The sequence below is a fragment of the Lytechinus pictus genome, chromosome 15 (genome assembly GCF_037042905.1).
Source record: "Lytechinus pictus isolate F3 Inbred chromosome 15, Lp3.0, whole genome shotgun sequence".
Classification (NCBI taxonomy): domain Eukaryota; kingdom Metazoa; phylum Echinodermata; class Echinoidea; order Temnopleuroida; family Toxopneustidae; genus Lytechinus; species Lytechinus pictus.
The window spans coordinates 22,652,481-22,665,766 of record NC_087259.1 but is presented as its reverse complement, the minus strand read 5'-3'; the positions used below and the strand labels follow the sequence as shown (position 1 = coordinate 22,665,766).

The 13,286-nt window shown below is 40.4% G+C and overlaps 2 protein-coding genes across 2 annotated transcripts; both read left to right on the top strand.

The window, feature by feature from the left end:
• Positions 1 to 4,744: 4,744 nt before the first annotated feature.
• On the top strand, positions 4,745 to 6,334 carry LOC135156770 (uncharacterized). The gene has a single exon (XM_064110037.1). The coding sequence runs from the start codon at positions 4,745 to 4,747 to the stop codon at positions 6,332 to 6,334; it is 1,590 nt and encodes a 529-aa protein (XP_063966107.1).
• A 2-nt stretch (positions 6,335 to 6,336) lies between these two features.
• Positions 6,337 to 9,963, top strand: LOC135156769 (uncharacterized protein K02A2.6-like). The gene is made up of 2 exons (XM_064110036.1): positions 6,337 to 8,118; positions 9,778 to 9,963. Exons 1-2 carry the CDS (start codon positions 6,337 to 6,339, stop codon positions 9,961 to 9,963), a joined length of 1,968 nt encoding a protein of 655 aa, XP_063966106.1.
• Positions 9,964 to 13,286: the final 3,323 nt, after the last annotated feature.

Sequence of the window (13,286 nt, the reverse complement as noted above, 5' to 3'; positions counted from 1 at the left end):
TTTTTTTTTCTCATTTTTATTCTTCTGTCTTTGGTCATGAAGCGCCGTGGGCACGACAAATGGGCATTGTATGCATGATGAATGGAACAGATAAAGTGTCATATCCCTTAACATTTCTTTTTCAAATCAGTACTGGTGCTTTATCTTGTTTACCATCATCATCAATATTTTCTGCCGAAGGATATTTTTGGAAAGGATTAAGGTTCGTGGCGGATCCAGCTTTTGCCGATGGGGTGTGGGCGAAAAAATATTTTAATCTACATTTTCCGAGTCTGGGTGCTAACATTTGATGTTTTTCAAGTTCTTGTGTTTTAAAGGGGTAGTCCTATCAAAAGAATGAAATTTTAAATGCGTCTAACTTTATTCTTATAAACAAGATAAGATATCTCATTATGTTGTTTGAAGGTTTGCATGGTGGCATGTACAATCGCTGATGTAGTTCACGGTACACCATGTGGAGTATTATATAGACGGACAGTCAACCTGCCCGAAACGTCGAGTCTCTACTGCTTCTACTCATCATGTACTCGCCGACTCAAGCCAGCATCCCTCATTCATCCTACTACAGTCAGGGGCGTAGACAACGGGGGGGGGGGGGGATGAGGGGGATGCATCCCCCCACCTCACAAGGTGGGGGGATGGCATGTACAATCATCCCCCCCCCATGTTTTGGGGAATGATATTTGGTTACTTAATAAGTCATAATGATGATAATAATAGTAATAATAATAATGATAACAATTATAATATTAATAATAATAATAATTATGATGATGCAATAATAATCCTCATCATTATTGTAATTGTGTTTATTGTTATTAGCCGCATTCACACGGTGAAAGCCAATTCAGACGGTAAAAAAAAGAAAATTTTACAAGTATTTTGTGGTTATCTTGTGGTTTGGAAACCACAAGATAACCACAAGATTAATCGCGCATATTTTGCAGTGCGCGCAATCTCGTGGTGTGGAAACCAAAAGATAACCACGAGTTTTGCGTGTTCAAATGGGGCAAACCACGTGTTATAGGCATTATACATTGTGTGCAAAATGCATCAGCGCAATCTAAAACAGAATAGAAAATGAATGTGATACAACAGTATACATAATAATTCGTGACAGAGAGTACCATACTACTATCTTTATAACATATATAATTATGTATAATCATGAATTGTTCAACTTCATGCTCCCACTATATGACTATTGTTACACTAATACTGATATCAGGACTGACTGGTATACATTAGTTTGTTGTTAAGCTTGCAGCAGTTACATCTTTTCTGTATTGTTAACTATTTATTTATTTTTGCTTTATTTAAGATGCACTTTGTTTTGTATTCATTTAAAGTATGTTGATTGATGCATGAAGACATAAGTTTGAAATGATTAAAGAAGTTTGTTTCATGTAAAGCGCAGTGTGAATTTACCCTGTCTTGAAATGCGGGATAAAAGGAACCTATTAGTATTAGCATTATTATTTGTATTAGTATTATTTTTTATTTGTATTATTATTATTATTATTATTATTATTATTATTATTACTATTATAAGACTGAGATCAAATAGAAGTAAATAATGCCCTAATTTGAAACGATGCAATGCCGTTATGGTTCCGATTTCTTCACAAACTTACAAAGCAGTATTGTTACTCCATGGATCATAGTGATACTGTTTATGTTTTTTGTATCTGTATGTTAATGAGCCGCCAGTCAATATCCATCTATGGATACTATGCCTGTCACGGTTTCTTTGAGGTAAAAAAAGCATAGTATGTACGTATTCATTATGCTTTATAATGAACAGACATATTGTTATTTGTTTGTTGTTTATGTGTTCTATTCACAAATGGCCACAGAGGCTGTTTTCATTCATAACCACATACCCATATCAAGACAACAAAGACTATACCTGCGTGTACACAGTTGACATTGGGTTTTTTTTCTGAAGAGGTGTAACAGCAAAATTCACAGAGATAAATAAATGTGGTTCAATATGCAATACTATGTGTCAGTCCATTCTGTATTCGTATGCCACGGTGTGTAGATCTTGTCGATGTATGTCTGTCCATTCAAGGCGTAGTATGTGTGTGGTGCGCGCACCCGTGTGTGTGTGTGTGAGTATGTGTGTGTGTGCGTGCGCGCTTGTGTGTGTTATTTTACCTCATTAAGTATGCATCAGATTGCACGATTTCAAGTTCAAAATTGCAAAAGCTCCCTACCGTGGGAGGGGGGGGGGACATCCCCCTCCCACACCCTCCCCCCGCTCGGTCGCTTCGCGCCCTCACTAGCGTTGGCAGCCCAGTCATCCCCCCCAGGTGTACGAACCTGTCTACGCCACTGCTACTACTCAAGCTGTTTTCAACTCATCAATCTCTTCTGGGGCCTATTTTATAAAGAGTTGCTATCATAGCAAGTTGCTATGATAGCAACTCTGGTAGAATAGCAGCTTTTACTTGCTATGCTAGCAACTTTGCATTTCATAAAAGCACATTCGCTGGAAAGTCAGCTTGACTTTCCAGCGAATTATTTGAATAGTCATGTACGAGGCTGATTAGGGGGAAATCCCCTTTCTCTCCAGTTTTTTGTTTTCAATTCAAGTCATAAGTTTAGGTCGAAAGTGCTGGCGGACCCGGGGGGGGGGGGGGCACAGCCGGCCTGTGGCCCCCCCCCCCCCCACCTTTGAGAAGCAAAATTAGAAGAAACAAAATTGAAGGAGAATATATATATTTTTTTGCTTGTAAATTTTTTTGGGAGCGAAATTGTTATTTAGCAGCTGCAAACAGGGTCTGCAGCATAAGACTAGCCGTTGATACAGAATGATGGCTCTATGGTGATGCCTGGCTTGCAATTCTAGAAGAGAGTAAGAAGAAAATACTAATTTTTCCTGGGATGGCATAGCGTTATTCTCCATTGTGTAAGTTTTCAGAGAATTGATATATTTTAGCCCTATGCCATGGAAAAAATTATTTTGAAAAAAGTGAAAAGGCATCATTATTGCCGGTCGATATTTCACCTTCAACAAAGTTTCTACCGTACAAGTTTAATCCCAGTCCCACACTTGACTATTTGTGTCGGTAATGCAAGGTTGTATCAACAACAAGGCAGGCACAGGCCACTGCTGTTAAAAATCACCCTGAAGCAAGTAAATTTGTAGGCTCTAATTATGCATGAAACATCGAAAATGACATTAAAAGATTGTTTTTGTTCAAAATGGAAATGATTTTTAAGTTATCGGTTTCAACGGTGAATATCCATTCAGTAAATGGATTCAACAATGCCATGGCCACAACTTTTTTTTTTGAGAAAGTCAGAAACAGAAAAAAAAAGCAATCATTTTTTTATCGCATACATTCGTAATTCCGAAGCTTCATTATTCCGAAGGTTCGTTGGTCCGAAAACGAAGTGAGGTTCGTAATTCCGAAGGTTCGTTAATCCGAAAACGAAATGAGGTTCGTAATTCCGAAGGTTCGTTAGTCCGAAAACGAAATGATTAACGAACGTTATTTCGTTTTCGGACTAACAAACTTTATTTCGTTTTCGGATTGACGAACCTTCGGAACAACGAACCTTATTTCGTTCTTGGATTAACGAACCTTCGGAACATCAAACCTTATTTCGTTTTCGGATTGTCGAACCTTCGAAATAACGCCACAAATGTTCGGATTAACGAACCCTTTTACGTTTTCAGATTAACGAACGTCGAGGTATAGGCAATTTACGTGTTTCGGAATTACGGACCTTCGGAATAAAGAACCTTCGGAATTCCGAAGTGTAACCTTATTTATGGCCTAGGGCTTTTTTAATTTAGGCCTTGAATTAAACACTTTCACATAATAGATCTACCTTCCTCTATTTTTTCCCACAAGAAAAAAAAATCCTCTCCATTTTTTTTTTTTTTTAAAGTCTGTCTATAACCTCCCTTTTTTCCCCTTTGCCTGCCCTGGGAAAGACTGAAAAATTTGCTGTTTCGGAGGAATTTTTTAACATTTTTTTTTTGGGGGGATAGGTAGAACAAAAAAAAAGAAACGGCATTTCTACTAGAAAGCATTACCTTGATATATTCTTCATTAGCATTATTAGCATAGACATTGCTCTAGATATCCGTTCTCTTGTAAGAGCCCTTTGGGCATGCCTGAGCACAACGTATGCCATTCTTCACAATGAAAAACCTTTTACAGTGTCAACTTGACGCTCCCCCATTACCAGCGTCAAATATTTAACCCTATTTGACGCTCCAGTAACCATACTTGACGCTCCAGTAAAAAGTTGACGCTCACTTTTTATGAAATGCGCTGCAGCGTCAAATATTAAATTTGACGCTGCAAGTGAAAATTTGACGCTGTTTTGGGACTTGACGCTGACGCTGTACCTTTATGAAATGGGCCCCTGGTTTACAGTCCTTTTCAGGACTACATTCAAGAAAGATTACACTACTCTCAAAATTCTACTTTCTAGCCTATCCTTTTCCCCTTTTCATCTTCTATCCACTGTTTCTATAATACTTCACATGGTGTACCATAAACCACATCAGCGATATCTCATTATGCTTTAATAAAATAATAAAGCGAGTGTTGTGTTTGTAAGACTGTGCTAACAGTCAACGTCGAGGGCTCAATCCCCTTTATGTACACATGATCACAATATGATCGGACATCTTGGAATAGATTAAATCATCTCAACTTCTAAATTCATTGTATCTAGTTTTATGTCTCTGAGTTCCTAAATACTACATCTGGCGACGAGAATGGCTGGAATAGGTCTTGTAGCACCTAACCCATTCCTAGCAACCCCAGGAGAACCTCCTGTGCCTTGGTCACGATGGATTTTGAGCTTCAAAACGTATTTGACTGCAAGCGGGTTGGACACAGCGGAGATACCCGACCTCCGCCGCCGCGCAATCCTGATCCACTGTTTGGGCGCAGAGGGGCAGCGGATCTTCGGACAGCTGGAAGTGTCTACTACCGGTACGTACGATAAAGCTGTTGATGAACTTGAGAAATATTTTGGGCCAAAAACAAGTGTGATGATTGAACGATATCGTTTCCGACAGAGAGTACAAGGTCATGGGGAGCCAGTAAAACAATATGTGGCAGCCATAACCGAACTGGCATCCAAGTGCAAGTTTGGCACCTTAAACGATGAACTGGTTAGAGATCAACTAATCGAAAAGACGTCTATTCCCCGTATTAGAGAACGTCTGTTAATGGAGGATGACGGTCTGACACTTAAGAAGGCGCTCGATCTAGCGATCCAGATCGAAGCCGCAATGCTGGACGCCAAGCTCCTCAAACAACACGATGTGACTGTGAGTGCCAGTACAGGACATAGTCATACTGCACATCAGGCAACTCCAGTACAGAACATCAAACGACCATATCATAACAAAGCCCGCTCTAACCATGCTAACTTGAAGTCGTGTTCGAACTGCGGACGGACACACCCTCCGAAAGCGTGTCCAGCGTTTGGAAAACGTTGCAATTCGTGCTCGAAGATGAACCATTTCTCTAGCGTATGCAGATCTACCAAGAAAAGTGCATCTTCAGTTCGACACGTTGATGAACCAATAGAGGGCGACATAGCAAGCAGCGTGTTCACACTCTCAGACCGGATTTCTTCAGCAAATTCAGGTCAGTTCAAAGAATGTGAAGTGCAGATTGCTGGTACTAACCTCTCTTTGATGATTGATGTGGGGGCCAAAGTGTCAATTCTTAGTGATAAACTGTATCATCGACATTTCTCACATTGTAGCCTGTCATCGACATCGAGCAAGCTCATAGCATGTGGTGAACCACCTACACTGATTTCCGTTCTGGGCACGATTGAGCTTCCTGTCGGGTACAAGGATGTACATCTCGACAGCTTTACGTTCTACATAGCGAAGGGCGAGAGCGTTATGGGAGTCAATCTGTTCGACGCCCTAGGATTTCAGATGAACGACCACACTGGTGAACGCATTCGGCTCATAGACAATGCGTATAGAGAACGCTATGCTGCACTTTTCAACGAGTTTGGTAAATGCAAAGGATATTGCCATGCACCAAGGGTGGATTCCTCAGTCCCACCTACTGCACAGAGTCTCCGTCGACTTCCGTTAGCTGTCAGGGATGAAGTCTCAAAGGAACTTCATAGGCTTGAATCCGATGGCATCATCGAGCGCATCGATTCATCCCCGTGGGTGTCTAATCTGGTCATCGCACGCCGTAAGAATGGAGATCTTAGACTTTGTGTAGATTTGAGGGCAGTCAACAAGGCAATCATTCCGGATAAGTATCCACTTCCTACTATGAATGAACTTTCAGCTTCATTCCACGGAGCTAAAGTTTTCTTAAACTAGACATGAGACGTAGCTATCTCCAGGTTCCGCTAGCAGAGCAGAGCCGCCATCTCACTGCATTCAACACACACATAGGCATGTTTCAGTATCGCCGTATGCCCTATGGACTGAATTCAGCACCTAGCGCGTTCCAGAAAATCGTTTCTTCAGTTCTAGCTGGAATCGAGGGCACGTTGAATCTCCTTGATGATGTGGTATTCTTCGGAGAGGACAAGGCTCAGCACGATCAACGATTAGCAGAAGTCATGACGCGCCTCGCCAAGCATAACTTGACGCTCAACGAGGCCAAGTGCACGTTCGCTGCTTCGGACATTGATTTTCTGGGATATCATGTCACTGCAAGTGGTCTGACGCCTTCACTCGACAACGTTGCAGCTATCCGAACACTCCCAGCCCCAACGAATGTGAAGGAGCTAGCCTCATTCTTGGGAACAACGAACTTCTACCGCAAATTTGTGCCACAATACGCAGAAATCGCAGAACCTCTGCAGAAGCTTCTCCGGAAGGACGCGCTTTGGGAATGGCACAACGCACAAGAGACCGCATTCAACACGCTCAAAGGAAGAATCGCAGAGCCGCCAGTTCTCGCTCACTTCACTCCAAGCGCTGAAACGTACGTGACTACAGACGCGTCAGCGTTCGCTATCGGAGCAGTGTTATCGCAAACGATCGACGGCAGTGTACGTCCGGTCGCATTCGCATCTCGAGCGTTGTCGGACACAGAGCGAAAGTATTCTACAGGAGAACGCGAAGCTCTCACATGCATCTATGCCTGCGAACACTGGCATATGTACCTCTACGGTCGCAAGTTCACACTTCGTACTGACCATCAAGCCTTAACAACCTTGTTGAGCACTTCAGGATCTGGACACCGCCCACTCCGCATCTACAGATGGTCAGATCGACTGCACCAATATGATTTCAAGGTCGAATATCTCGCGGGTTCACGCAACCGAGTAGCAGATATGCTTAGCCGTACACCGAACGCGAATAGCAATCGCGATAGCCATGCAAGAAGCGACATCGAAGACTACGTTCTTATGGTGATCTCTCACGTGACTGCAAAGCTTGTGACGCATGAGCAGCTGAAAACAGAGTCAGCCGCAGATGCAACTCTACAGAAGGTCTGTCATTATCTCCAAACAGCATGGCCTAGAGAGATTTCCGAAGACCTCGTTCCATATCATCGTGTTCGCAATGAGCTAGCTATCTTCGACGACACGTGTATCGCCCGTGGCACCCGAGCGGTAATCCCGAAATCGCTTCAACATCGTGTGTTACAAACCGCACATGAAAGTCATCCAGGTGTGGTGAAGATGAAGCAACGATGTCGCGAAGCAATCTGGTGGCCAGCGATCGATCGACGCGTAGAAGATCTCGTCAGATCTTGTGAAGCGTGTACTCTCAGCGAGAAAACTCAACCGCGGCCAGCACCACTGCAGCCGACCCCATGGCCGAAGAAGCCATGGCAGCAACTTCAAGTCGACATCTTTGGGGAAGTCCAAGCCGCTCCTCTAAGTCAGCGATTTTTGTTAGTTGTACACGACCTCCATAGCAAGTGGCCTGAGATAGCAGCAACAAGCTCAGTCACTACGACATCAGTCATTAGCATCTTGGAGAAGATGTTTACCAAGTGGGGTCTTCCAGAATCTATCACCACGGACAATGGACCACAGTTCACGTCTGAACAGTTCGAAGAATTCCTAGCCGTTAATGGAATTCAACACCGCCTCACAACTCGCTACAACCCTCAAAGCAATGGCGGCGTAGAGCGTTTCAACCGGGTAATCAAGGAGAGCTTGAAAGCGAATCTCGCAGATCCCAGGACCAAAATCCAGTTAAAACCAATTAGGGCAAAACCAATTGAAACCAGTTGGCCAACTGGTTTCAATAGGGAAATTGGAACAACTGGTTCCAATTGAAAACCAGTTGCCAATTGGTTCCAGTTAAAACAAATTGGTTCCAATTGAAAACCAGTTGCCAATTGGTTCCAGTTAAAACCAATTGGGCAACTGGAACCAGTTGGCAATTGGTGCAGTTGTTCCAATTTCCCTATTAAAACCAATTGAATCCAATTGGAGGCAACTGGTTTCAATTGGTTCCAGTTGAAACCAATTGTAGGCAACTGGTTTCAACTGGAACCAGTTGAAACCAATTGGTTTCCAACTGGATCCAATTGGAACTAATTGGAATGAACTTAATTAGTTACAAATTAATTAGCATTTGCACTAACTATTGCTCATTTGCCAACACAGAAGCAGTATTATATGTCTATTAATACCAATGTAAAGGGCATTGATAAAATACAGACTTTCATATGTATATATTATATGGAAGATCTTCAAATATATGTATTTTTATTTGATGTAATTTGGTAACAGTTAGTGGTGTACTAATCATCCTTTAATCTGTTTTAATTATAATCTATAACATTTATGAACATGGTTTTCACTGCTAAGTATTCTAAATACTTATCTTTAAAAAGTGTGGCACTTGAAATTGAAAAGAATTAAATAGATACATTGTTAATGATGATGGATCTCATAAAACATTAATCTGTGCACACTGGCAGATAATATGCAAATTAACTGGTTTCAATTGGATCCAGTTGGGTAACTGGAAAATTTCCAATTAGAAACCAATTGGAAATCATTTCCAGTTACCCAACTGGTTCCAGTTTTATTTCCAGTTACCCAACTGGTTCCAATTAGAATTCATTTCCAGTTACCCATCTTTCCAGTTAGAAGTCATCTCCAGTTACCCAATTGGTACCAGTTAGGATTTCCAGTTACACAACTGCATGGTTCAAGTTAGGATTTCCAGTTACCCAACTGGTTCCAGTTAGAAATCATTTCCAGTTGGAAGTCATTTCCAGTTACCCAACTGGTTCCAGTTAGGATTTCCAGTTGCCCAACTGGTTCCAGTTGGGATTTCCAGTTACTCAACTGGTTCCAGTTAGAAATCATTTCCAATTGGAAGTCATTTCCAGTTACCCAACTGGTTCCAGTTAGAAATCATTTCCAGTTGGAAGTCATTTCCAGTTACCCAACTGGTTCCAGTTAGGATTTCCAGTTGCCCAACTGGTTCCAGTTAGGATTTCCAGTTGCCCAACTGGTTCCAGTTGGGATTTCCAGTTACTCAACTGGTTCCAGTTAGAAATCATTTCCAGTTGGAAGTCATTTCCAGTTAGCCAACTGGTTCCAGTTAGGATTTCCAGTTGCCCAACTGGTTCCAGTTAGGATTTCCAGTTGGGATTTCCAGTTACTCAACTGGTTCCAGCTAGAAATCATTTCCAATTGGAAGTCATTTCCAGTTACCCAACTGGTTCCAGTTAGGATTTCCAGTTGCCCAACTGGTTTCAATTGGTTTCAACTGGAAATTGTTAAATTCCAGTTAAAACCAATTGAAACCAGTTAAAACCAATTGAAACCAATTGAAACCAGTTGGAAATCCAACTGGTTTCAATTGGATTTTGGTCCTGGGATGGAATGACCTTCGATAAGGCCATCCAGACCCTACTACGCACGTATCGCTCAACACCTCATTCGCTAACCGGAAAGACTCCAGCAGAGTTGATGTTGGGACGGAACCTCCGTATGCCATTCAACATCCTGAAACCACCGGTTTGAGAGCCTGCAAGCACACAGGCTGAAGCGAGAGAGATTGAGAGGAAACAGCAAAGCATGAAAGCGTACACTGACAAACGCAGACGAGCAATCACACCGAAATTCGCTATCGGTGACTGGGTTCGCGTAAAGCGTCCAAATCGCAAGCACAAGCTTGCTTCGGGGGTATCGAAACCCAAACAGATCGTGAAGAAGCTCGGCTCGAATGCATTTGTACTAGATGACGGAACGCGATGGAACACCAGACGCCTTATCGCGAGCAAGCCAGGCAACATGAATGAAAGCGATTGGGAAGACACCTTTCCATTCCCTACAAGCACTGAAGATCAAGAGCAACAGCGAGCAGAACCGCGAACTGTTCGTCGTTCTCAGCGTCTAAGGAGACGACCTGGATATCTACGAGATTACAGATCTTAAATCCTTAGAGCCGACAAGTATTGAGCATAGAAATTAAAAAACTGGAACGTTTAAGTTTTGGACTCATATGAAACAATTGCTCAATATAGGCTAATAAAATTTCAGACTTGTTGTTAATAAACAAGTTTTATTTTCTGGACTCATAAACTTTTGAACTCATATCTGGACTTAGTTATATAACATTATTCATCTCTTTAAAGGAGGGAAATATGTTGTGTTTGTAAGACTGTGCTAACAGTCAACGTCGAGGGTTCAATCCCCTTTATGTACACATGATCACAATATGATCGGACATCTTGGAATAGATTAAATCATCTCAACTTCTAAATTCATTGTATCTAGTTTTATGTCTCTGAGTTCCTAAATACTACAGCGAGCAAGAAGCGCAAGCTCATATCTTTTTGAAATTTCGTGTATTCAGACCAGAAAATTGAACATTCTGCGCATTTAAAAAAAAATCATGATCAAGATGCGTATACAACTAAACAATTATGTGAACGCAAAGCGCGAATTGAATTATCTGACACAGGACCTATTAAGAATTGCTTGCAGTGAATAATGTAGAGGATAAATATATGTCCTCTATCAAAATATGCGAGCGCGAAGGGCGAGGAGCAATTTTTTTTCCCAACCTGCCTACCTAACATCTTAAGCACCTTTTAAAATCTTGAACAATTATCTTACTTAAATATCGAAGCGAGCGCGAAGCGAGGACTAAGATTTAATGATATCTATGCCTGAAAAAACCCTGACAGGTAAGCACCACTTTCTTGTAAGGAATAAATTATACGATCGCTAAGAGCGAGTTATTTTTTTTTTAGATTTAGACCTTAAAACGGAACATTCTAATCATTTTGGTACTCTTGATTGCGAGCTGAAAACTTTATATTTTACTCACGTTTTTAAATACAGTACAATCTATTTTTTCTCAAGAAACAATTAATATGAGCGCAAAGCACGAGCTGAAATTTTCAATAAGCTGTCCAGAAAGACGTTAAGCACAGTTCGATATTTAGAAAAAATGTGGATGTGGATCGCGCTAAATAAATGCGAGCTGAACTTTTCTTTTTGTCGAGTTATACCTATAATGGGACGATCTAAGCACTATTTGTAATTATGAACAGGAAGCATATGAAGAGACATGAAGAGGATATACGTACCTTGCTAATCTGCTATTAAAATAATGCGAGCACGCAGTGTGAGATGAAAAATTATGATAATCAGCACCTTTTGTAAGTATGATGATCAGGATACGTAATATTACTTACAAATAATGAAACCCGAACCTCAACGAGCAGAATAATTTGACGTGCATATTGACTTTGAAACGGGATGACTTAAAGCTCCTTTTATCAGCTTACCTTATTCAACAGGCAATGCAAGCGCGAACGAAATAATGATTTTCATATATTTTCTATTATTTCGAATCCTTACCTTCCTCCTATTTCATTATTTTTTCTTTCTCTTCTTATCCTTATCCACTTATTTTTTTATCCCCTTCTTCCATTTTTCTTTATTTCATTTTTTGCACAGCGGGAGGCAAACTTCGTTTTACCTGTTTCCCTTTTCTTCCTCCTTTTCTGAAGCCTCGACACTTGCTTGTGTTGGTTTTGGCTCTTTTCAGTTCGATTCTCTTCCTAAGTCCTTTTTTGATAAAACGAATTCTTTCCCCGAAGGCCAAGTTCATCACTAACAACAAGTGGGTTTCAATACGAATAAAACGCATAACACAATCGGATGTATACTAAAGAAAAAATACCATTATTCTAAAGTTCTTCTTAACTTCACAAAAACTGTTGTACGCACAACAAACTGACAAAGTCAGCGTTAAGGAAGATTATAACTAGTTTGCAATTTCCTATTGTATTTTATTATCGTACGAAGGATGAAATATTTCTACATTTTCATCAATAATGTAACTCGATGTGTTGGTTACTCGTAAACATGCATGTGAAATGTCAATAAATCATAAAATCTCAAAATGTCTAATTAATGTTCAACACAACAGAATACAAAAAAGTAGGTGTAATGTGAAATCATAGACTTTTTTAATTTATAAGTATCACCCGTCATTCCTATGTTGTACACATTTTTTTTATTTTCTGTTTGTTTGTATTTATTTCCGAATGAAAAGAATAAATATATACATATTCAAATTTGGAAAGTCGTTTGAATCATATAAAATATTGAATAAAAATATAAAGCCATATAAAACTTTAAAATATAGTACCTTTCTCATTTAACATTCGAACGTGACGAAATTCTCAGTGTTAATTGATTGATTTGCCAGTCGACTTGTTGATGGGGTAGATTCCGGGGGTAGATTATGTCTTTAAAAGAAGCGAGTTCTTCTTTAATTTTTTTTTACAAAAAAAAACTCGAAACGCAGATATATAGTTTAGGAAAGTAAAAAAGCAAATATGATGGCTGTTATTGAATCTGACCCACAAATGGGACTCGTTATGAAATCATCACTGGGCTATTAGCTCGTTATTGATGGCGAGGTGAGATAACAGACGCGCAGAACCACCCTGGATGGGTATTATCCTTCACTTATGCATTCATGAGCAAAGTAACGACTTGTGACAAGGGAATCGTCTGACTTTGTAGTGAGAAAGATGCAAACCCAGCGTTGTATCACGACACACAATACAGGACGGTACATGCGATAAAGTATTGAGGAGTATTGAGAAGTGAAGAAAGAAGAAGAGGAAGGAGGAGAAAAAGATGAAGGAGGAGAAGAAGAAGAAGATGAAGAAGATTGGAAAAAGAAAATAAGAAGAAGAAGAGGATGAGGAGGAAGAAGAAGTAATAGTATCATTATTATCGTTATTATTATTACTAGTGTTAGTAGTATAGTAGTAGTAGTAGTAGTAGTAGTAGTAGTAATAGTAGTAGTAGTAGTAGAA